General features: G+C 42.5%; 1 protein-coding gene across 3 annotated transcripts in view; it reads left to right on the plus strand.

The window, feature by feature from the left end:
• Positions 1-1,465: 1,465 nt before the first annotated feature.
• PCYT1B (phosphate cytidylyltransferase 1, choline, beta) overlaps positions 1,466-26,344 on the plus strand; it is a 39,558-nt gene continuing 14,679 nt past the window's right edge. For 2 of the 3 annotated variants that reach the window (XM_039714423.1, XM_039714425.1), the window contains exons 1-3: positions 10,807-10,968; positions 23,215-23,314; positions 24,628-24,744. In XM_039714423.1, coding sequence (XP_039570357.1) covers positions 10,867-10,968; positions 23,215-23,314; positions 24,628-24,744 — 319 coding nt within the window. In that variant the 5' untranslated portion in view covers positions 10,807-10,866. Of the gene's footprint in view, positions 1,761-10,806; positions 10,969-23,214; positions 23,315-24,627; positions 24,745-26,344 lie in introns of those variants that run through there. The other variant, XM_039714424.1, reaches the window with a different exon arrangement.

Genomic DNA, 26,344 nt, shown 5'->3' on the forward strand with positions numbered 1-26,344 from the left:
TGAAAGTGAAAATTACTTTCCTTCCTTCTCCACCAGGACTCCTTTGCATTAGTAAGAGAAATAAAAATCCTCCCAATCCTCCAGACTTGCAAACTTGCAGGTGCTAGTACAGCATTATCCCACTGCTGGACCTGGTCTAGGTGGAAGCAGAAGAATGACCCCAGCCACGTGTGGCAGCTCCCTGGTGCCAGAAGAGGGTGGACACTGACAGCCAGAGTGCCCATTGCCAGGGAGAGTGAGCAATGAGCTGTGCCTGGTTAACAGGCCAGCTTAGCTGTAGCAAATGTGCATCCTTGGAAACACTGACAGCCACAGGAAGAATGCCTCTGATCTGCTGTCCTGGTTTCTGCTGTCATGGAGTCAACTTTCTTCCTAGTAACTGGTACAGGGCTGTGTTTTGGATTCTGGGAATAATAATGCTGATAACACACCGATGTTTGGTTGTTGCTGGGCAGTGTTTACACTCAGTCAAGGGCTTTTCAGCTTCTCACCCCACCCTGCCAGCAGGGAGGCTGCAGGGCACAAGGAGCTGGGAGGAGGCACAGCCGGGACAGCTGATCCAGCTGATATTCCATACCATAAGATGTTCTGCCCAGTATATAAACTGGGGGGGAAACTGGCCAGAGGCCACTGCTCAGGAACTGTCTGAGCACCAATCAGAGTGTGAGTGGTGAGCAACTGCACTGTGCATCACTTTGTAAATTCTAATTATTGTTGTTCTTCTTTTCTCTTCTTTTTTTCTCCTATTAAACTGTTTTTGTCTCAACCCCAATTCTTTATTTGGGTTTTTTCTCCCAATTCTCTCCCAGATCCCACTCGGGATGTGGGTGGGAGTGTGAGTGAGTGAGTGGCTGTGGCTTAGCTGCCTGCCAGGTTAAACCAACAACTACACACAGCCTCTCCTTCACAGGAGTGTGGCACTATTTGCTTTGCTTCTTTTTTTAAACAAGTGCACAATCACCAAGAATGGTGTGGGTTCAAAATCAGAAGTTACTCCATTTTTAAACTACAATACATAAACATTTATAAAATAACATCTCTAAATTCTTCAGCTTGAATTAAAATAGAATGCCAGTGCATTTCACATACACCTAGCCTTCACATGCTTGGCATTTTTGAATTGGCTGGATTTTATTGCTTTTGATTAAAATTAAACAATACTCTTTGTCAGCTGTCATGTGAACAGTGGCATGTTTGTCATTCAGGTGATGCCGTGCTTTGAACACAGTGATACAGTGAATTTCCCAAACGGAAGTTGTTGCCATAGCTCCACTGTGGGACAGCGCAGACCAAACAAAAGACTTTTTCATGGGTGCTTCAATCCTGACATTCATCTCTGGCCATAACAAGAATACATCTGTTTCCTACAGCACAGCATAACAAACATATTTAAATGCTGCAGGGAGGAAAAAAAATAAAAGGGGGGGAGCAAGGGATGGGCTTTGCTTTGGGAAGGAAAAATAACTCAGCAAGATTTGGGACTTCCTCTGCTAAAGGCTTTATCACAGCAGATTGCTTTGAGCTGATCTTTAACCTCCCTTTGGACAACCACACATTCAAGAACAAATTGGCATGACCTTTGCTCAACTGTTTTTTAAGAACAAGAAGTGGGAATTCTGGTGGTCCAGAGCCAGCAAGATTCCCTCAAGGCGAGTGTGATAGCTGCAGAGAAAAGTGCAAGCATAGTAACGAAGATGGTAGGCAGCAAAAAACCCGGCACAGAAGAAGAAGCTCAGGAAACTCCAAGATTTCAACAAAAGGTGACAAAGATGTATTTTTTGTTTTCTCAGAGCTGTAGTTTAAATATGTAAGTTATCAATAGTAAATTCTGTAAACTCACTGCAAGCATTCCAGAATAATATAAAGAGCAGTTTACATCAGCATAGGAAAGTACAAATGTAGTAGCAAAACTAAGTTAAATGGACAGAGTAATTACTGTGTTGAAGATTATTTTTTTCTTCCTTTTAATGACTAGAGTGTGCTGATCTGCTGCAAAAACTGTAGGACAAAAAATTGAAACTCTCACATTCAGATGTTACAAATTAAGCTTATGGTAGGCAATGCTTTTGATGATGGAAAAAATCTGTTAAAACTGACAGTGGTGGTATAAAAACAATGCCAGTAAATCATGAATGGCAGCAAAATAGCAAATTCACCTATACCGTGTCTACCTCAAAATGCTTAAACATTATTGTATTGCTGTTAAGTACAGATTATCTCAGTGGAGAATTGTATGTGTGTGCATGCTACTCAAGATATGAGTGTATATGTTCTATGTTTATATTTCCTACAAACATGGAGTATTTAATTATCTTACTTTTAATCTTTACATTGGTCTGAATTAATGCACATTATCACTAAATTAAATTAAAGTTTTTCCTTCTAATTTCATCCAGCTCTGACCACTTCTGCAGCTGCTTACTAAACTGTGCTATGCATGTGAACATTCCAAAAAGAATTATTTAACTGTTTGGGGTACTAAACTTCTAAAGAAGTTATTAAAACTAGTTTTATAAATTAAAATGAAAAGAAATCTCAAATTATTACCTTACAAGACATCTTTGCTTTCAAAACTCTTCACATATAGTTAATTGACAGAAGTATGAAAGAATAGATGCTTCTCCTTGTGTTTATCAGTAATGATAATGCAGACATTTATGTTAAAAGGGTAAATTCCTTGCTTAACAGGCTTCTAAATGTCTTTTGTTCACTGCACAGCTCTTTTTAATTTCCCACCTGAGTTACTTGCTAACAACAGGATGATGAGAATAAAATTGTTATTAGGATGTTAAGGCTCTGAAATAAAAATGTGAAATAGAAAAAAGAACACACCCTAATCTCCATTACAACAGAAAAAGTCTGTGGAATGAACATTCAGAGACATTTTTTTTCTTTCTTAAACAAACACAATTCAATTCTGATTGCTGTTAAATTACTGCAAATCCTAGTAACTGGACCAGAATTGGTGAAATTATGCTAACTGGAGCAGAGAACAGAATCTCATCACCTGCTTGCCTAATACAATATTCCTATTCAAGCCTAGAAGAAAAGTACAAAATATTATAATGTACATTAAATAGGGAAGACAAGTGAGAGCAAACTCACAGAAAATGAGCCCTCACATAATTATAATGTCTAAGAATTAAGTCTGATACCAATGGTATTCAAGAGCATACAGTTATTGCCACAGCATGAAAGTCTCTGTTTTAACTACTTTCAGCACTCTCTCTTTACAATTGCGCAGAAATGAACAATTAATGTATAAGCAGAACATTATTGCAGAGAGGCTGTTACATTTCAAGACCTGGCTGAAGATCAAATGTGCTTCCATGGGTGAATACTCTCAGCATTCACTATTTGAGATCCCTTTGGCAGAAGGGAGGACAGCCTCAAGAGATGCTGTAAACCCTTGTTGTAATCCTGACAGCTCTGGTGCTGGGGAAGGCTGTGCTCACACTGTGAAGAAGCAGCAAAGGCCAAGTGCTCCCTGCAGCAGGAGAGCCTGGCAGAAAGTTGGGCCCTTTCCCCCAGCCTGAGGACTGTGAGCAGGACAGCCTGGAGATGGGAGTCAGGATCAGCCGGGACAAGTCCACGGTGATGAGACTGGTCTCAAAACAAAGCAGAAACACAACTCAGGGTCAGGTCCAGTGATGGTAGCCTGGATCAGATGCAGCCCAGTGATCACCAGGAAAGTTGTAGAATGATCTGGGTTTGAAAGAACCTTAAATATGATCTAGTTCCCACCCTTGTGTCACAGGCAGGGACACCTTCACTGGACCAGACTGCTCAAAGCCTGATTCAGTCTTGAACACTTCCACTGGGGACTCACCAAGCAAGTCAATCAAAGAAGGCAGGTTCCAGGTCAGGCTAGGGAGGCAGGGACTGAGCTGGATGGAGACCAGCACTCCTACAGCTCAGCTCCAGCAAGGACCAAGAACTCAGAGCCCATGAGCAGAGGACAGGAGACCCAAGTGAGGCTTGGTCAGGACTGTCAGTGCCCTCACAGCCTTGACAACAACTCCCATTCCCCACAAACAAGGCGTGTCCTCACACCTGAGAGCTCAGAATGGGGGAGGGATTTAGCTGGTGCAGGATGTCAGTGGATAACTTTATGGACACTCAACTAGGGCAGGGACAATGGCCTGGAAAGGGGCCACAGCAGATAGAACTAGAGGGTGGCAGAAGCCCTACAGACCAGCCCCAAGGGGCTGCCAGGTGGGTTCTGAGAGGAGGTTCACTCAGGAACTGGGGCTGGACAGGGGGCCAGTACAAGGAGGACACCAAAGCCAGTCAGGCTGATGGCACAGGAGGAATTGCAGAAGATCCCACACAGCCATGGGCCAGGCCCCACTGTGCTCGACTCAGGACTTAGGAAGGCCTGATGTAGCTGTCAGGGTGTAGCAAGGGGCAGCTGCTCCGTGAGGACAAGGAGACAATGACATGACAGGGCTGGTGGGGGACTTGACACCCAGGGCTACGTCCCACAGACACAGGCAGGGTGAGCGGTCAGGCCCAGCCAAGAGTCCAGATCATCTTAGAAGATTTTGGACCTGTCTCATCACCTCAGGCAAGGTAGAAACAGAAGGTTTCTACCTTGTAGTTAGTTCAGGCCTAGTAGTGGTGTCTCTTGTTGTGTCACTGTTCCAGTGCATCTGGTCTTGCTTTCCAATACTAGCAAGTCACAAATTTTTTAATTCCTTTCAAGTTCAGCTTTTGATTCTTACTGTGGACACTAGTAGGAAAGTAACTGTGAACCTGAGAGAAAAGGTCTGTCCAGTTAGGTTTGCTACTTTGTCTACCTTAGTTCAGGCAAAATGGAAGAAGCTGTTGCAGGAAGAGGTATTCAGATAATAACTAGTAAAAGCTATACTAGCTCCCAGATTGCCATTTTACAGTGCATGAAGTAGGTGTTTTGCTTTAAATAAAGTGTGTGTCTTTACCCAGATTATGAAACTCTCCAGTTATTAAGTTTTTGGTGCCCAAAATATTAATGTGAACCTCTAACAATCATCAAATGCAGTTTCAGTATGATTTCTTATGTTTCACTTGGCAGGTTTGCATTTGGAATAGTATGGGGAAAAAAGCTGTGAAGGCCCTTGCGTGAAACATTGACAAATAGAAAGATAAAGGTTGACAGGAACAGTGGAGAGAAAAAAAAGTATTGGACTTGCAATCCTGGAAAAGATAGCATGACAGAATACTGATGATCAGTCCAAGAAGTTTGAAATTGAGCTGGTGGTAAAGGAAGGCACCAGAGAGATTGAAAATGGATAGAAGTGAGTGCAATACAAATATGTTCAAGAAAGGTAGTCTTAGCTTGGTGTGGATTTAAGGAGATTGGAGTGCTTATCTGGAGAGCCAGAAGAAGAGAAAAAGGGATAGAAGGGATAACGACACAGTTTGAATGTAAATAGTAAGGAGATTTTTCTTAAATTATATTTTATCTGCAACAATAAGAAGGAGGGCAGAGAATATGAATCATTCAGACAAAGTTTATACTGAAATATATAAAGTAGAGACATCTGCAGCATTTGGCATTGTATTTCTTGTATTTCTAGCAGTAAAGTTGCAGCTGTAGTCCTGTGCTTGCACCACTCTCTAAGAAATCTACAGAGAACCCAAAACAGAGCAGGGAGGATAATGGAAAGATTATAACATATGACCCATGAGGAATTACTGCAACTGGGACAGTTTAGACTAGAAAAGTCAAGAGACATATAACAAAAGTAGCAGCCTGCCTGCTGAATATCAGCTCTCTACCCCAAATCCTCAAACTGTTGTTTCAAAATCTCAACCACGGTAGTCATACAAAAGCCAAGGAAAGTAAATCTACTATTGTTTCAAAATCTTAACCACAGTAGTCATACAAAAGCCAAGGAAAGTAAATCTGTTCTCTGTGTCCAGTAGGAAAAGCAAGCAGTGGCAGTAGTTTGCAGCAATGGATGTTCAGATTAAACATTCAGAAAAACTTTCTGGTAAGAGTGAACAGTGCTAAGAGTGGATTGAATAGATAATTTGGGTTCTGGGAAGGGAAGGACCAACAGAGGTTAGCTAATCTAATTGCTTTCTAACCTCTGAGCATCCATCAGTAAAGTGTCACTGCTGAGAATCCCTCAACCTCCCCTAACATCATTTATTCAATAAGTAAAAACTTGATTATTGAAATTAGTACAGACAATCTAATAATGGGACATTTCCCACACTAAGTGCCCATCTCTCTGACTCGGGAAGAATGAAATGAAGGCAGACACCCTCTTGGTCAAAACCCAACCATCATTTCTCACCATTTTCTACAGAAGTGCTTATAAAATTGTTCATGAAAGAGCAAGAACACAAAAGAACCTCTCCCAAAGTCAGTAACCTCACATATTCAAAACAGTGCTACAAAGCACAGATGAATGGCACCACCAAAGGCCACTATTTTCAAGAATTTGTGTATTTCAGATGATTTACATGTAAACTATATCAGAATTAACACAACATTTTTAGTTCAACTCTTATATAAAGACTAATTTGATTCTATACAAGTATCCTGAGAACATAGATTTTATTAAACACCACATCTTCACTACAGGATTGAGGAAAGAACCAGGTATAAAATCACACTGTACCAAATGTTATGTTTTTACTTTTCATAATTTATGGACTGTCATTGCATATAGAAAAATTTTGTGGATTTAATCTGCATACATTTTATAAGACTATTTCATAAATAGTAAATATCTTTTATTTATTCTGACAAAAAGAGTATAGTTTTAAGCGTTGTGCATTCCATTGGAATGATGAACTGCTCTTAAAAATTAATTAAAGCTACAGTGTCAGCCAAAATTATATGGAAGCAGCCAAGTGATTGGTATTGGAGGTGATGAAAACCTATAGGGTGTCGTTTAATTCATACCTTTCATTCTCTACCTTTTTTTCCCACCTACACAGGAGGGGAAAAAAATATCAACCATTGTGAGGTTTTAATTTCAGTCTAAAAATATATTATTTAACTAATTGATCATCTCAGCAATAAGGTATCTTTTTCTGCTATTTTTGACTATTAATTCTAGCATGTCTAGAATTAGCATGACATTGATAGATACATAAATGCAGGGATTCATGCATACACATATACATACATAGAAACACAGTATTTTAGTAAATCTGCTCCAGACATAAACCACTCCTTGTCTTATAAAGTCTTGCAGTTGACCTTATGAAGTCTTTCAGTTAAAACCTTCAGTATCCAAAATATGTCCATTGAAGCAAAATTCATTAAAGCTCTTCAGTTAAATATTCAGTCATTTATTCTGTTTTCTTGTAGATGCTTGTCTTTGAAGTCAAACACTATTTAACCACACTGTATTTTTTAGTTGCCTGATGATTTTTGAACAGAAATTATGTGAAGGTCTGCTTGTCTTCATTTTGGCTCAATTAAAAGGCAGAAGACTTTTGCAGCCTCTCTCAGGCAAAGACCATTTTAAATGCAATTTCTGCTGTGCTAACTGATGCTTGAGATCCATGAAGCTCAGAGAGGGATCATACTTTCAGTTTGAGAAATGAGAGGATTTAAATGATAATATCTAAATGTTTTTTAAAATCTTTTATAATTAATTGTTGCAGTTTGAGAACTGAAGTTCTGTATTAAAAAAACCCCAAACCACTAGGTATCAGATGGAACCTTCCTAACAGCTGAAGTTTTTCCCTGTTTGGTGCCTATTCAATTCAGACCTTGAAATTAGTGGTAGGAGGATTGGGATCATGGTTTCCTGGCTTGTTTTCCTGTAATTTGTACACCCTGGGACAAGATTTTTATGCATCAGATGTCTATTCAACCCAAGCAGCTGTTGCAAAGGGCTCAGTCATTAAAGCCTAGGGTGCTATGTCCCTGTAACTTGTGAAGAAGTGGCAGGAGGCTGCCCAGGACACCATGATCAGCCTGGCACAGGATATTGGTTACAGAAAAGAAATTGGATGCGTGACCCTCCCCACCCATGCCTCTTGCTCCACTGTTCTTTTAAAAGCTGGCTGACTGGTAAGGATTCACAGAAGACCATCTGTTGAGCTTTTCCAATCAAACCTAATTTGTATTTATTTATTTTAGAGAGTAAAGAAGACACGCTCCAGCCTTTTGAAAGCTCATTTAGCACCAACAGCTAGAAGATGCAGTTTAGGATACATTATTCAAGATAGTCAATATGTTGACTAAGATTTTTAGACAAATTCCATTTGGACAGACATGACAGGCCCTACATCCTTCTCTCTGCCATTATTTCAACTGCCTCTCTCTCTTGTAATGAGGTACACAATATTTCTTTTCATGCTCTTCAAACAGAAGGACAGAATACATAAAGTATTTACCAGAGATAGAAATTAAATAAGCAGCAGGAAAAGTATTCCACTTCCACTTTGAAATTCTGGCCCAGCTTAGATAGGTAATAACACTACTGCAAGAGAGACATCATTCTGTAATGTTACATGTATATGGAAAAACCCACCATTCTGTAATGTTACATGTATATGGAAAAAACTGTCTGTAGAGAAGATGAATCAAAATGCATCTGGAGTCAATAGCACACTCTCAGCATGAAAGCAAAGATTAAATTCATCCTTTCATACTCAAAAGAAATAGAAGCAAAGGAATTTACATTTCCAGTATATTGGCAATCATCCAACTTCAGGAAAGTCTGCTTTCCTTTCATCTGTATTCCCATGCACCTGCCTGATCGGGGAGGGCTGGGCACTCACCCTGGATGTGTCCATACCTGGTGCTACACCTTCAGGACACCAGCACCAATCTCTGAAGAGCTGGCATACGTGGTTGGGTTTGTAAAAGGGCTGCCTCTGGCTGCTCCAGTCCTAGTGCTGCTCATCTGTGCTGTCCAAATATTCTTCTAACAGCATAACACTCCTGCAAATATTTCTCCTAAGAAAATGAGCTACAAATTTCAGGCCGAGTGCTGCATTAATCATGGTTTAATCATTTCCCTTGAGTATGCTTTCCATAATGTGTGAGTACTTGCAGAATCACTGATAAAGGAACTTAGTTAATAAGGAAAAGATTCAGCTGTGAGATTCACTTAGTCTGGCTACCTGTTTTTCTTGCTAAGCCACCTCTTTTGACATGTATTTTCCTTTTTTTCTTGACAGCTGTCCCATTCTTTCTTTTGACATTCTCTTTTCTTTCTACTTTCTTTCTCATCTCATCTTATTTACTTATCTACCCCTTTCCCTTTCACCTACTTCATACATTTTTGTATTACACTTGGTTTTCTTTGAAGATGTGCAGAAGATAAACACATTTGAAATTCGGGTCTCAAGGGGAAAGACTCTGAGGCACAATTGTCTTGTAACTCCTCACAGTCTGGATGGCCTTAGATGTCATGTCCTCTGATGAAGTCTGATTTTTAAAAGCAATACTGACAGTGCCCACTGAAGCTAAGTATAACTGAAATCCACTTTTTTGATTCCATCAAGGTTAACAATAGCCAATGGAGCCTCTCTGTTCTAAAAATTTTTGGCTTTCTATTATCTTGGTCATACTCTCATGCTATTTAAGAGTAAGAAGGATGGTGATTTCACTTCAGCAGTGTAGGAGCTACAGTTGTGTGTGTTGAAGCAGCTGCACAGCACAACCAAAGATGTAGCCGTGGCTCCTGGGCAGGTGTCAGCCAGGTTCCATGTGAAGGGCCTGGGAACTCTGAATTTGCCTATGATTAGAAGCATTTTGCTGCATTTAGAGAGAGCGACTACCATTACAGCCATGTTCTTTATCCATCTCAGAGCGGCGCTTTTGCCCAAACTGTTGTAACAGCTTTCACTAAAAGGCAATTAATTTCTTCAGCACCCAGAATCTGGTGCTCCCAGCCCGGAGCTCGGCGCGGGCAGGCGCTCCCGGCAGCCCGGCGGGCGCTGTCCGGTCAGCACCGCGCTGCTCCTCGACGGCCGAACCTCCCGGCGGCTCGGCCTGCAGGGTTACCGGGGCCGCCGGGCCCGGCTCCGCAGTGCAGGGATGCACGGGTGCGGCTCCAGGCGCTATCTCCCGAAGGGCCGCCCGGCCCGGCAGCGAGCGGCTTGAGCCAGCAGTGCCCTGGGGCCAGGAGGGTCAGCGGGATCCTGGGATCCTGGGAACGGCACTGTCCCTCCACCCAGCCCCCGTGACATGAGTGTATCTGGAGCGCTGTGTCCATTCTGGGCACCTCAGGACACGAGAGACCTGGAGTGGGTCCAGTGGATGGCAACAAATAGGATTAAGGGACTGGAGCACCTCTCTAACAAAGAAAAGATGAGGAAGTTGAGCCTGTTCAGCGTCTACAAGAGGTGACTGAGAGGGAACCTCATTAATGTGTATAAAAATACACATTAATATATAAAGGGGGACGTCAAGAGGACGGAGCCTTTTGGAGGCTCCTTTTGGTGTTGCCAAGCTAGGACCAGAGGCAGCAGGCACAAACTGATGCACAGGAAGTTCCACCTGAACACGAGGAAGAACTTCACTGTGCAGGTGACCGCTCAGTGGAACAGACTGCCCAGGGAAGTTGTGCCGTATCCCTGACTGGAGATGTTCAAGAACCTTCTGGACGCGGTCCTGTGCCGTGTGCCGTGGGACGGCCCTGCTGTGTCCCCGGTGTCGCCGGTGTCCCCGGTGTCCCCGGTCCCCTCAGGCCGGGCCCGTTCCGGCCCCCCGAGACTCGCGGGGGCGGGGCCCGCCCGCGGAGCCGCCGTGGGCAGCGCACGGTGGCGCGGCGGTGCCGCAGCCAACCAGGAGCCCGCATGCAAATAAGCCGGCCCCGCCCCCGCGCGCGCAGAGCGGGGGAGCGGCCGAGCCCCCGGGCGGCTCCCGGGGAGACCCCCCGCGCCGGGCGGGCCCGGGCGGCGGCCATGCCAGTGCGTGCGGCCGGTGCTGAGTCAGGAAGAGGCGTCCCCAAATCCCCCTCCGAGACCATGGAGGAGCTGGAACACACCTGCCCACAGCCGCGCCTGGTGAGTCGGGCCCGGCCGCGGCCCGCCCCGGGTGCTGCGGGGCCGCTGGGCCGGGGGCGATGGAGGGAGCCCGCGGGCGGCCGGTGCCGCCTCACGGCGGGTCCCTTTGTGCAGCGCCGGGGAAAGTGCGGGCGAAGGCTGTCCGAGGCGTGCCGTGCCGTGCCGAGCAAGAACCCGGGGCAGTGCGGTGACAGCCGGGCGGGATCCCTGGTCCGCCCGTTAAAAACCCGGATCCCCCGCGCTCCCGAGGGCCGGGCGCGCCGGGCAGCGGCGCGGCTGCCACATGCGTGCGGGTGGCGGGAGCGGCGGCGGGAGGCGTGCGATGGCCGAGCCGTGCTGCGATCCCAAAAGCTGCCTGTTCCCAGTGCTGAAGGCAGAGGGGCGGCCCGCGCTCCAAGGGCTGGCCCGTCCCAGCCTCTCCGGTGCCGCTCCCGCCGGGAATGGCAGCCCCCGGAGGCTCCTCGGTGACCGCCCGGCCCCGCGCTGCCCTGCGGGCCGCGCCTCGGACGGGTTACTGCGCGCAGGAACGGCAAATCCCGCTGCTCTCAACTTTAAGAGTCCGGTGAGGAGTTGCCGGTTCCATTCAGGATGTGTAAGGAAGAACAGTCTCGGAGAGCTGCGGTTTTTGGGGGGACAGGAGAATGAGGGATGGCCGGGAGAGTGATACTTAAAATAACTCCTCTGATGTTCGTTGCTTAAAGACTCCCTCAGACAGTGTAGGCAACTTTACAAGGCTGCTGTACCCCAAGAGTTCAGGTTCTGGAGCTGTCCTTCTTTTCAGGTGCTCATTTAAAATTTCGAGTGTTTCCTTGCTCCTTATTTAAATCTGTTATTATTCCCAGCAGGAAAGATCTCTCCTTACCTCAGCATGGTATGCATCATTGGCAAGGTGGTAGAAAGTTAATAACAGCACTACATAAATGCAATCACAGAATTGTGGAGGCAGTATCAAGATGTGAGAATGCATGATGCATGCAACAGTTTAGTACTCAAAATTAGATCACTACTCACCAGAATTCAGTCACAGTGCTAATTAAAACATATTTAAACATCAAACTTCAGTAATTAAATTTAACACTATAGTTGAGACATTGTTCTGATATGACAAGAAATAGCAACAGTCATTGGAGCTGACCTAAATTAATGTTTTCTTCTTACTCATGTTATAATTAGATTCAGCTTTAAAGAAGACTGTTAATTTGTTCATGGAAAGCTTTTGGAGCTGTTTTAATAGGGAAAGTTAGCTCAGATGTAGGTACTGCAGTGTGTTCATAGAGGCTGTCTAAGACTTCTCTGTCAAAAGCTCAGATATAACAACCTGTTTGAATATATTACTCTGTGTAGTCTGACATTTTAAAAGATTTTAAAGAAAGGAGTGACAATATGATACCAGTATTTACAGTATCATGCATTCTTGTATAATTTCTTTGGAAATTATGGTGACAGAGTACATGAATGAAACAGGAATTCATTATGATGAATTTTGCATCTTTCTGAGTACCAATAACGGACAATGGAGACATTTTAAATAAATTTTTGTGGAAAGTATGTCCTTATGAAGTGATGCCTCATCAGTCATCAAATCTGTGTTCTCTTCAGGCTGAAAAAAAGGTTGCCTGGTGAAGTATAATGCAATACACTGAACTCAGAGTACAGGGAGTGAGGCCAACAAGTGTAGTCAAGCAGTGTCTGAAGTGAGAAAAATTAAGGGTGGGTGTTCTGAAGAGTTTAAGTGAATCACCCCTGGACAGACAGTCTAACAACATGGACATCGAGTTCCTGTGAGATATTTTTTAAGATCTTCAGTACTTGATCTGATCTCATCCTTTGAAGGCAGCATGTGCAGTGGTGGGCCAGTAATCTTGTCACCTAGGTTATTAGTGTAAAGGAAAAAGGGTGTCTGAGGTAACATTTAATATTGCTTGGACCTCAGGATGGCTCTGGTACTTCAGAATTATATAACTGGTGGCAAGTCTGTGATATTTACAGGTGACTTCTTAATGCTGTTCATTGGTTCTCACACATCTCTAAAATCAGTTATCTGGGCTTTCAGGTTATATATGGGCTAAGTTGTAGGAAGCAGTTTTTCTTGAGAAATCACCTCAGATTTTAGAAGGTGAAAAGGAGTTGGTTCTTTTCTGAAACTGTTGTCATCCTTTTCATTTGAAACGGGAATTATTTCTTTAAAGCCGTAAAACTGTGAATATTTTTAATGGATATCTGCCATTAGGCCTCTGATTTTAGGCTGTGGAGTCTGCTAGCTTGTCAGGAGCTGTCACATTAGCACTAAAAAACCTGTGTCCTTCAAAGATCAGGAAATCAGGGGACATTGAAGGCAATTCTAGGGTAAGTTTCAATGTGCATTGAAACCTGGTGTTTTCCAGTGCCTGGTACTGTTGTCATTATAAATTGCCATTAATTTTTTCCCAAGACACTCTGTGCATTTTCTTAACCAGCTGGAGCATTAATGAGCATTTGTGTTGTTTCAGTCAATTCCTCTGCTCCATCTCTGACTTAATCTTTGCCTTCTTTATGTTGTCAACTTCTGTGTATCTTAATGCCAGGAAAATGTCTCTCTGAGTGACCCACACGTCTTGGTTTCAATGCACAGCAGAGAAACAAACTCATCAGAGATACAGGTTTTATCCATAGTGGTGATTTTAGGAGTTTTGTGGTCAAGAAAAAACCCCTCACAAATAGCATTTCTCCAATCCTGGTTTGCATCCTCTTGCATTTATCCCTTTTCTCATCTGGACCAAACTGCTATGTTAGGCCACGTTCTCATCTGCTGCAGTCCCACTGATATTTTTAATCCTCGGAATACCCCTGGTCATGGGGGCCTTCACTGTTTTCAGTGGGATAACATGACCCCTGGTCACATCCTGCCACAGATTCATGGCATGGCAGTTGTCCCTGGATAACTTTCAGTAAGCTGCAGAGTGCAGCTGGGCTGTGGATCTCAGCCTGGGAATCCAGCCCTTAGGATTTGTCTGAGTACATCAGTACTAAAAATGAAAGCTCTTAGTTTAACTAAGAGATACCATAGCAGGAAATACCAAAGAGGAAATACAAAACCTTGTGAAATTAAATGATAAAAAATAAGCACATGTTTATGTCACTTGGGATCAAGAGTTTCACTTTGTCCCGTGTGTGTAGCTCCTTGAAGGATTGGTGTGTCCTTTGAAAATTACCAGTCCTGACGTGAAAGAGACAAACAGGCATTTCAACACACTTTGTTCAGGAAGACAATTCCATGCGACATCTTTCATAAAAGAAAACAATGGCAATTTATAAGGACAGTGCTGCAAATAAAGCAAACCCAAACACACATTGAAACGTACTCGAAAACAAACGTCAGAATGTACTGCTGGTCTCATCTTTCCCTTGAACACACTGAGAGCTTCTTTTCCTTGTATTTAATGTCTCTGCCTTCCAACACAGGCATCAGTGGAAACATGATAAAGTACTCTTAGGACATGGGAACCAATGTCTTGTTTTCAAAACTGTCAGAGCCTAACTGAGGGTTAGGTAAGTTGAGGGAGTGCAGGGCAATGCAACATACATTTCCATCACAGTACTTAAGAAACCAGATAAGCAGAGACCCACCTGAATTAGCTGGGGTGAGTTACAGGGGAGGAGAGGGAGCAGATAGGTAGGTATGTGGTTGTTTTGGCCTGTGCTCACAGGCACATCAGTAGGTAGAGGGCAAGGCAGGAGGAATTAAGCAGCAGTTTTCATTAATCTAAAGTTAATCAATCTTTAAGATGATGTAAAGAAGCAGGTAAGTGCTTTTTGTGCTGTCTGCTTTGCCCTAGACAGTGCTATCCCCAAAATACTGGGCTGTTCCAGGGTATGTGACTTCCATACTACCCTTGGATGTCTGTTCTCAGGCAGCTAAAACTGTGGCCAGCTGTCATTTCTTGTACAGGAGGTGGCACTGGGGGCCTGTGTGGAAGTATCCAAATAGTCTGTTGGGGGCTTTTTTCCATCATCATTGCAAGGACAGACTCTCTGGATACTTCATCTATCCATATGGCAGATGAAACGTGTTCTGCCAAGGCACTGCAAGTGTCACTGCCCTTGAGGTTCACCCTTGCAATCCCAGCACTGCTCCAAAGCCCACATTTACTTCTGTAGTGTGGTGAGATCGGAGGCTACAGGCTTTTACAGCTCAATAGGAATTAGGTATTAAGTATCTTGGAGCCACTGAATCCACAGTACTTGGAGAATGAGACTCAAGTACAACTGAATGTGACAGATCTCACATAATTTTAAGTATCAGCTGCTTCAGCCATTTTGTTTATTTTCTTGATATTTTAGAAAAAATGAGAATACATACATTCATTTTTTTCAATTATTCAAGTACATTTGGAAAACACAGTTATTTTTTCATTTTATTGAAGAGAAGAGGAGAACATTTTAGTGTTTGCACACACTGGAGCTGTATAATGTTTCAAGTAGTCACTCTTCCTCTTCAGACAATTTCTTGTTGCTGCTGTTAAGCAATGAACTCAAACACAAAATCTGAAATAATTGCAAGGAAAGTGTGCATGCCTTGGATTCCTATATTTTCATTCCTTCATATTTACAAAGAATATTTTAAGAGGTTCTCATGCAATCCCTAGAATCATTTCAGTGTTTTATTTCCATGAGCTTTCATAGATCTTCATATTCATCTTTCCTATATCACTGGAAGGCAATTTTAATCAGAGGAGCCAATGATTAATGTAGGGGAAGTTTATTGTGGTTAAAAAGTGTCCCATGCATCTGTCTCTTTCTCACGTGATATTATGACAGGGGATCTGCCATCTGTTTACTTCAATATGGAATTAAGCATAAATAAATAGGTAAATAGCTGTACATTTAAGGAACCCAAAATTGCTTTATTTGACTAAATATTAGTTTTGTCCTTTAGAAGTTTGGGTTTTGCTCTGGATTAATTTTCATTTTCATAAATGTTGGCTAGTATATAAAACCACAAACCCATAAAAACGTGCCAAGTGAAGTTTGTGCTTGAGGACATGTAGCAATTTTTGCTGCGCTTAAAAAAACCTAAATTGCCCATAGACATGAAAAATCTGCTTAGATTTCCCCTTATTACATCAGAGAACATGCAGTTTATATACCTTCTGAAATGCTACAGGGTCTGCAAAAAAATGTTGCAGTACCTATTTGTCAGGTACACAGAACTGCAGATACCTTTTCAGGAATCAGAAATGACCCATAAACACAGGAAGAACACACCACATTATATATTTTGCATTCTGTGCTTGCAAATGCAATGATATTTTAGAAACAGGTTTTATTAGGAGAATATTGCCAACTTCTTCAACTGTGCTGTTGCCATTATGACAAAGGTTTGTATCATACTTTTTAAAAGGAGTGGAAAAACATTGTAGACAGATTCTCTCTGCTCCCTCCTGAGGAGCATAGACAGCATTATAATACAACATAGGCATAAAGTGTAAAAAGAACTCAGCACATGCGTGGATATGGAGCAGAAGAAGTACAGAATTAGGAGGCAGATACTGACTACACAGACAAGAATATGTGTAGTGTATACTCAACATCCACAATCATGCACAGACATCCAGTGCAGCCATAACTGTCTATCCTAGTGTGTCCTTTGTTTCCATATAATCTGCTTTCCTGTTTTCCACACATACAAACAGATGGTATAGGGTGAAAATCTCTTGAAAGGCACTGGATGAATCAGGGATCTTGTAAAGAAGCCCATCACCCTCCCTATGGGAAAATAGATCTTCCAAGAGTTTTTCTGCTGACAGCTGAGGAACTGCAGAGTATGTGTCTCCTGTGCAGGAGGAAAAAAGGGTTTGGGGGGTTTTTTTTTGCTTCTTCATAGCTCTGTTTCTGAGTAATGGTTTATACAAAATGCTGTTCTACGTCTGACATTAAATAATTGATAAATGTAAAGTATCTCTGTAAAGAAGCACAAGTAGAGATTGCTTATTTGACCAAATTCACCCAATAGTTTAGCTGTATAACTGAGTTGCTTTCAGAATATTAACCCTTGCCTGTGTTAAAGCAGAATTGGGTTCTTTTAGCCATATATCAGGTGAATTTGCAGATGACACTACGTGGGGTAGGAGTGTTGGTCTGCTTGAGGGTAGGAAGGATCTACAAAGGCACCTGGACAGACTCACTAATGGGCTGAGGACAGTTGCAGGAGCGCAGTAAGGGAAAGTGCTCTGTCCTGCACTTGGGTCACAGCAACCCATGCAGCATTACAGGCTGAGGGAGGAGTGGCTTGAGAGCTGCCCAGCAGAAAGGAGCCTGGGGTGGCTGGTCACCAGCCAGCTGACAGTGAGCCCGCATGTGCCTAGGTGGCCAAGAAGGCCTGTGGCACCTGGCCTGTATCAGCAAGAGTGTGACCAGCAGGAGCAGGGCACTGATTGTCACCCTTACTCAACAATGGTGAAGCCACACCTCGAGTACTGTGTCCAGTTCTGGGCCCCTCACTTCAAAAAAGATACTGAGGTGCTGCAGTGTGTCCAGAGAAGAGTAATGAGGGTTGTGAAGGTTCTGGAACATGTCCTGTGAGGAATGGCTGAGAGAACCGCGTTTGTGGGCTCTTGAGGAGGCTCAGGGGGAAGCTTATTGCTCTCTACAGCTGCCTGAAAGGAGGCTGTAGTGAGGTGGGAGCTGGTCTCTTCTGCAATCCTGCAGTGAGTGGACCAGAGGAAATGGCCTTAAGCTGAGGCAGAGGAGATCCAGATTAGATACTAGAAATTTTTTTCAGTGTTAGGGTGATCAGACACTGGAATAGGTTGTCCTGGGATGTGCAGAGTCACCATCCTTGGAGATGCTCAAGAGGTATCTGCATCTGGCGCTGGGTGATGTGTTTTGGTGGTTTAGGGGTTACAGTGGTAGTGCTGGGTTGACAATTGGAGTGGATGATCTCAAAGCTCTTTTCCAAACTTCATGCTTCTGTGATTCTATACAGTAATGTACAAGTAAAAAGAAACGTGTACTGGACATTCAAAACACAGGAGCTGATGTTATCTCCACTGAATTGATCAGTGAAACACAGAGTGGCATTAGAGCAGTGGTTACATGGTTTTGTTCTGTTGGCCATGGCCAACCTTCAGCATTACTCCTGGGCCAGCAAGCAGTGGCCACTGGCATTGAGCTGCACATGCCCCACAGCTGGTTTGGTTTTTGATGGTGTCTGCAGGCTGATGATTGGCAACTGGTGCTCCTTTGAAGGAGCCATGAGCTTCTTTATCCTGAAATGCTGTGTGTCCCTCCTTAGTGGTGGGATACCTGGCAGCTTTCCTGTCTGTAGCCATCAGGAGAACATCCAGGCTCACGGGCTGCAGTGCCCTTGCTGCAGTTTGCTCTTTCAGTGAGTCCTGCCTGGATCACTGGCACGCAGAGCTCCTCCCATCTCCTTCTGGCCATGCCAGGGGAGCAGGCTCAGGTGGATGACTTCCCAAGGGTCACATTTCACTTCTAGCTGGCATTCATGGAGGCTGAGGTGCTTCACTGGCAACTCTTTTATTTGAACTCTGCTTGGCTTGGGGCCCATCCTACTTCTAGGGATGATTTTGTTTTCTAAATAATGTGTTCCAGTTCAGTCAGAAGTCATGGCTGTCATGCAGGAATCTTGTCACAAAATTCTTTGGCCTTTTGCAAATATTACACTAGATTACATAATAGTTGTTCTAGTTTCATAATCTGTTAATCTCTACATATATACGTCGTTATGCTTCTTGAAAAAGCAGTGGAAGCTGCTTTTCTTCTGCAGTATCTTCAATTTGTAATTACATCTTGCACTTAAAAATTACTTAATACTAATGATGAGCAAAGTATATTTGATTGAAGATAAAGCCCAGAAAGAGCAACAAAGTTAATTTTAAATGCTTGCAAACAGAATGCTGAAGTTACTGTTCTTATGAGGTTAGCTTGCTGTATTTTAGTTTACATCCACCTTCCTGAGTCAGCAGAACTGCGAAAGAACAGGATAGACTTTTTTCTATACTGGCATTGATATTAGAGCAGTTTGTAAGAAGTTTACCAGGAGACAACTACCAGTAACATTCAATTACAACTTAAATGGTCATAAATTTAGGTTACTGACCCAAACAGGTAGGAGACAGCATGGTTTTCCATTTTGACAATGTTTGCTCCCTGAACCTCTAAGAGAAGACCTTGGTAGTCCTTAACATGGCCTTTCCACTTAGAGAAAGTGTTCATACCTCAGAAACTTGGCACGTACTTACTTTTCAATAGTTTTGACAGGGCTTTTTTCTTAAATATTCCTTGAAACTGATGTCAGCATTCCCTGCTCTGTAATTATTGTTTCCCAACATCAGGGACAGGTTCCTAAAATAATCATTCCTCATATGAGTAGACCTTACCCATGTGATTTGTTCCAGTGAAATCACATATCTGTTTTAAATACTGCCTCTGAGACAAAAGGTGGTTACAGCATCAGACCTTCCATAGAATTTCCCTGCCAGTTTAATTCTTTCATAGGCACAGGCCCAGCCTGCTTTATCAGGTGTTGCCTCTGTAGCTGTACTGGTTCATGATCTGAAATTTCATTGATCTTTGTTGATGGCAAAATCTTAGATGACACCACAATTTTACCAAGAGGAGGAGAGAAGGTATTGTAGTTGCATGAATTAAAAAAAAAGCAGTGGCTTCTTCCATTAGCTGTGTTTCCTACAGTCACCCTGCAGGCAGGTACATTATGGCTTGGATGGGTCTACATTTGCCTACTTAAAAGAATGTTTCTCTCTTCCTTGCTTCGGTGTAAAAACCCCAGCCCAACTACCAAACATACAGAAGCAAGCAAGCAATAACTCAACGGGCTGTAATCAGAAGAGAGGATGTGGAGGTGCTTGTGTTCTTGAACTATTATTTCAGTGGTAGGAACTCTTCTTCCTCTACAAATCACCAACAACTTCCCTTTTAATCATTACAAACATAAGCACGAGCATTTATCTTATGCCTAGGAGCTAAGTTAAATGGCTACAGTAGCCTAAGAGACTGTGAAGAGAGATACACCTGAAAATAAGGTGCTTCTAGCTGTCATGTAGGGTTTCTTCATGAAGTGTCCTGGTCCCAGAACCAGCTCAGGGATGCCAACCACACTGTGCTCTTCTCTGGACTACTGTCTCACCAAATAGAGCCGTGGGCTACAAAGACACTGCTGGTGCATATGGAGCTGTGAGGTGCTTGCTGGGAAAGCTCCCATTTTCCACCTTCCATCTTTTAATGTCCTGAAGTTTATTGAACATCATTCAGCTCTTTCTAGCAAATTTGCTAGAAAGTAAGTAAGATATTATTTAAACTTCTCATAGAATGAACAGCTTCTAATATGCAAGGCTTACTAAACATGATGATATGATGATTTCCTGGACCCTCATTTTACTGAAAGCTGTCCCTTAATTACCAGGAAACACGACTCTTATTGCAAGAGCTTTTTATCATCTTCTGAAGTAAATATCATTAATAAGTCCTAGTATTACAATGACTTCTCCATTTGTGACATGGGATAAGCTTTCTGTCACATATTACTATAGGATGGTGCAGGTCTCAGGAGCTTACCTTGGTCCAAAATACAAAGCTAATTTCACTGGCTTGAGTAATTGCAAAATGTAAATGCCTAGAATATAAGGAAGGCAGAGATGAAGGGAAAAATCTATCAGAGCAAGACAGAAGTACAAAGTCTTTGTCTAACCGTATGATTATTGGCAAAACTGTAGCAAACTTCCAAAAGAACTTTAATGGATTAACCAAAATTAAAAAGGTGCTATATAAATTACTTGCTGTTTTCTCACAATTCTAATTATTGCCATCAAGAAACTGGAAAGAATATGAGTAATTATAGATACCAACTGAAAAGGTTTGATAAATTATTTATGGGTTTTAATAATTTCACAAAATATTTTCTCTTATGGGCTTTTATACAAACCAAATGGTCTCATTTTACTCATAAGATGTTTTTGTTAAGCTTAGCAATAATTTTTCTAGGACAGATAAAATAAAATAGTAGTGAGTAGTCATTTGGAAGCTATTGCTATAGCTTTCATCTGTCAGCACATGGTGTTTGTGCTTTTCTCTGTTTGGTTTTGACAAAATATGGCTGATTTTAATGTATTGCATTTGATGTATTTTCATATCTAGTAACTGTGAGATCAGAGAGTAGAGGGAATATTGACAGGTCTGGTTCTAAGCCCTGATTTGTAAAGTGAGCTTTAATGACGAACATTTATAAAAGCTGGACCGATGGGAAGCTGATAGAGGTTGTTCTTCATTGAGCAGAGACTGAAAGAAAAATCTCAGTGTTGGAAAGGTGGTTTCATGGATGAAAAGCACCACTGTGTTTGCCTGGGGGGAAAAAAGAGATATCTTCCTGCAAACCAAGCCTATTTTCTTCAAATAACCTTCAAGGAAACAACCTCTGCCAAGATAGGAGCTGATTACCAGTTGCAGGCCTCAGACCATAGCCATTATTGTTTTAACATTTCTGCCTTCCTCTTTATCTCAGCAGGAACCAGGCTGTATGGGCTGCCGTGTAACTTGACCTTCCTTGGAGATAAAAAGACAGATTAGCACCCAGCAATAGCAAAGCCAGAAGCAAAAAGACAGTATTTAGAAAATAAAGGAAAGAGCTGGCACTGTATGATTATGTGTAATGTTCTACACTGTGCAGCGTGGGTGGCCTGATGAACAGTTCCCCTCCATGAAACCCAGACAGAAACTTGGGCTTGGTAATAGTTTCTCCATTTTTAACCTTGTCTGTGCAGAGATGCTGTGATTTTCATCATGGAGATGCTAATGATGATGGTTTCCTTTAACATTTGAGAGTATGGGAAAAAAAATAAGGAAAGAAAAATGGAAAGGAAAAGAGGAAAACCTTTTGCATTACTTGTAGTAAATGAATTAAATGAATAGCAAATCAGCAGAAAGAACTGGATCTGAATCTTTAAGTCTTTGTTGTTGTTTTACTACTGTCCTCTGAGCTTTCCATGCAACAAACCACTGTGCCCAGAGATCAGCCAGCAATTAGGCATGACATTTCTAAAGGCATGACATGACTAAAGTGTCTCAGGCATGCTAAAGAATGCTAAATGCTCAGTGATTAATCATTCAGCATCAAAAATCTGAAAAACCATGTAAAGGCAAAAAGGGATACTGTTATGATCATCCATGGGTACTCAAACTGGTGTGACAACTGTACATCAGGTCACTGTCAAAACCCAAGCCACAGCTGCACAGCCATGAACTCCCAGTTAAATCATGGGGGAGGCAAAGTGACAGATTTCCTTCAGCTTTTCTCAACCACCACTTCATCTCAAAACCAAAACAAACCAAAACTCAGTTATGTTTTTGTAAAGGTTTCAAGCCAAAAGCTGTAGAAGCTGTTTTTCGTATCAGACTATATGGCAGATAATAAATACTTGAGGATCTGATGGCTGATAACTTCCTACATAGACATGGGCAGAAAACACAAATTCAGTAATCAGGTTTCCTGACAGATAATGCCACGTCAGTCTTCACACATCCTCATACTGTCTCATATATCTTTAGGTTATAAGCTCCTCAGAGCAAGTACCCTTGTGGTGCTCTGATCACAGTTAGAGTGTTTTAGTACTATTACAGAATGTGTCAGACAAGAGAGGAGTTGCAGTTCAGTCAGCTCTCGTTAAATGGGACTTAAGGTTGCATCCTTGCCTTCATTTTGAATGGCCCCTCAAAATTATAGGAGATTCTGACTAAAACCACAACAAAACAACCTCCACTCCCAATTATTTGTATTGATGCTTGTGGCAGGAAAGGGTTCTTGTTAAGAGGTGGCTCATTTGCAGCTTTCTCAGTCCCAAGTAGTTTTTCCAGCTGTTACTTACAACTAACAGAATCCCTTTTTCCTTGGGCCTTCAGAGTCACTGGGAAGTGTTAAGCTGCACACACTATCCAACCTGACTTTTTCTGCAAACAAAAAAATGGTGCGCCATCACCCACCTCAGAGATGACCAGGCTTCTCTAATGAAGACAAAGAATCCAATCACATGATATATTTTAAAAGTTTTATTTTCCTCACCATCCTGCCTTGTGTGAATTGTGTGTGCTCAGGGATGACCAAAAAGCAAAAATCCCATAGTACAAACCAGCATGAAGTCTGGTTACAGCATTCTGCCACCATTAAATGGTTCTTTTATAACTACTTGGTGGTGAAAACAAATTTACTTTTTTTGTGCTTTTTCCTCCTTCCAGACTCTGACTGCACCTGCTCCATTCGCAGATGAAACAAGCTGTCAGTGCCAAGCTCCCCATGAGAAGTTAACCATTGCACAAGCCCGCCGGGGAACACCAGGTATGTGGAGAGATCCACAGGATCCTGGGCACTCCCAAAGCACAGCTTCTTCCATACAAACATCAGTTAATGTTATTTGTGCCTTCTACTCTAAAGCAAAAGCCTAATGTCTAGTGCTATCAGGTAATGGAGAAGAAACCAGCAGCTTTAGAGCCATTATGTTCTCTTAGAGAAACAGCAAGAGAAAACATTTCAAGTTAGAGTTTGATGTGTTTGTGGATGTTGGTTGGAAGGAAGGCTTGCCAGCCCACTCCAGCCAGCCTGAAAACTGTGTTATGTAGCAGCTACCTTCTGGATTCTCATCTCTGGAAAACTGTTCTTTCACCGATGTTCCTGATGATCGCATCAGACCTTCAGTGGCCTTAAAGGTTACTTGCCAGTTTCTTTATCTGGGTATACGTGATTGGTCTGGGGAAGCAGGATGATTTCACATGTAGTCCCAAATGCATCCTTCATCATCCCCCCCTCCATATTTCAAGAGGTTATTTTTTAAAGGCTCTGTTCACTTACTCTGCTTATTTAAAATAAACTTTTAAAGTATGTACACGTTACAGGAGCAAGATTCAGCTTTCCAGTCAGTTATGGAAGGAACATTCTCCCATGGACCCTTGGATGTCTGCATCCATCACTGCAGAGACATCTCTCTGCTGTCACTGAAACACAGTCCATGGGGGTTTGAGCTCTGTTGCTTTCATCTCCACTGTGCTTTTGCTTGGAGGTGGCAAAACATGTCATTTGAGAAAGCAAGTCCTTTTTCAGTCTGGAGGCTGCTGCTGAAGGTGCTATACAGAAAGAGTTATAAGGGTGATGATGTGAGAAAGAGAAGTTACAGGCTCATTAGAGAGAAGAACTTGGGGAAAGTCTAGGAAAAATGAAGTAAAAGGTTTGCATAGAAGAGGTAAGCAATTGATTTTTACAGCAGTAAGCTGTGGAAAAAGTCAAGGCAAGAGGGGAGGAAAAGAAAATGATGGGGAAAATCCATAAGGCATATCTGATTAGAAAGGCAGAGAGGAAAGAACAAGACATATGGTGGAACTCTGAATGAGGCAGGAAGATGACATTTTTGCTAAATTAGAATATGGGGATGATGGATGATAATAAATAGGGTAAGTCTGAGAGAAAACAGCAGAGAGTACAAAGAACAAATAATCTGCAGTGTCAAAAACTTGCAGGTTCACCTGTGGGGCTTTTGAATATCAGAACTGGGGTAAATCTCTGCAATCATCTGATCTGGGAACAAAATGCCATCCAGCAGAATTAAGTGCAACTTGTTTGGGATCTGAAAAATCACTGTTGTGTTTCTTTCTCCACAGTTGACAGACCTGTCAGAGTGTATGCAGATGGAATATTTGACCTCTTTCACGCTGGCCATGCTAGAGCTCTTATGCAAGCCAAAACTCTATTCCCAAATAGCTACTTATTAGTAGGAGGTAAGATCAGAGTTATTTATTGCACTGGATTTTTGCTTCTGTGCTCCACTATCAGAAAGTTATTGCTGTGCTCCCACCCCCAGCTGTTTATACACTATGACTTGAATGCTGCTTTCACTCAGGGGCTTTCTATAGGTGATTTGCCTTGAATTACATCTAACAATTGCATCAATTAAAGTAAAAGTCAAATTCTGCCCTCAGCAGCATAGGCACAATTCCCATTCTGGTTAAAGCAGGTGCCTGCATGGCTCTGAGCTTAAAATAGCTCCATATGAATAATTTACCTTTTTCAGTTATTTGCTCAAAATTGTTCAAAGATGGAGATGAGTGAATGAGAGCAACCATTATTTATTTCTGGCTCATTGGTCCCTTCGCCAGCCAGGCACAGACCATGACCTCTACCTGCCAGGTCCAGACCCAGCTTTCAGCATCATCACAGAAGCTACATCTGGCCCATTGTCACTGAAGACCCAAATATAGGTCATGAGTGGAATGCAATTTCAGTTCACAGGTGTCCCCAGGCAGGTTACTTTCTTAATTCAGTTGTTTTTTGGTGGTTTTTTTTGGTTTTTTTTTACTAAGAATATCTTCTTTTCTTGGTGTGTGCCTGGCTAACAGTGTTAGCAGTTGACCTGTGCCAGAGGAGTCACTGGAGGGTGGCTCTTTCCTGCCTAGTAGGCTGTGCAAGCCCTGCTCTCATGAAGCCTCATAAATGTGCAGTTTGGTTCCATTTTCCTTGCACCTCCAGGGTTGAGATATTCCTCGCAGAAACATTTCACAGCAACCTTCATTCAGCTGCTCAAATGCTTTACAGTGAACATGAGTGCAACCTTCAGGTACTATAAGGTGCATTATTTTGCATATTTGTCCCAAACAGTTGTGGGAGTGGGGCGGGGAGGGGGAAACCAACACAGAGGAAAACCAATATCTCTTTATAAACACATATTTTAGTTTTACTCAAGTTTATGAAATGTGGCAACTCCCATGGAGCTTCCTGTGAGGTAAAGGACAAGTCCCTTTGTTAGGAAGGAAACATTAAGGATTCTCTGGTTTCCTGCTGAGCCAGACAACTTGCAGAAGAAGCAAGCGGACGCACAAGACTGTGAGATTTAGAATAAAATGCAAGTTATGTACATTTTGGTGTTGTTTTCAAAGGATATGGGGTTGCCCCAGATAAGAGAAGGAGCTTTGGGGCAAAAGCCTGGCTCCTTTGAAATTCATGGCATAGCTTCACTTTGCCTTTATTTTTGGTATGAAGGACAAAGCAGCCAGCACTCATCAGCACCTTCTCCCAGCAAGGCACTGTGTGTTAGCATGTTTAAAAAATGGACACCTTCCCACACCCACATACAATTTGTGCTGCAAAAGCACCGGTGTCATATGTCTTTGTGGGCATCACAACCAACCCCTTCTATTTCTTCTTGTGAAGACGATTATTTGGACCTAAGATCACTTTTCTTTTTAAAATGGACATCTCTACCTTCCCAAATTAGTCATTAGAGCAGGATGACAGATTCAAAAGAAGTACAAAGAAAGATATTGTGTCTGTCTGCATTGTGCATGAACAAATAGTAATCAGAAAATAAAATCAAACCTTTCT

Source organism: Passer montanus, unplaced genomic scaffold (genome assembly GCF_014805655.1).
Source record: "Passer montanus isolate IOZ18808 unplaced genomic scaffold, ASM1480565v1 scaffold3, whole genome shotgun sequence".
Lineage (NCBI taxonomy): Eukaryota > Metazoa > Chordata > Aves > Passeriformes > Passeridae > Passer > Passer montanus.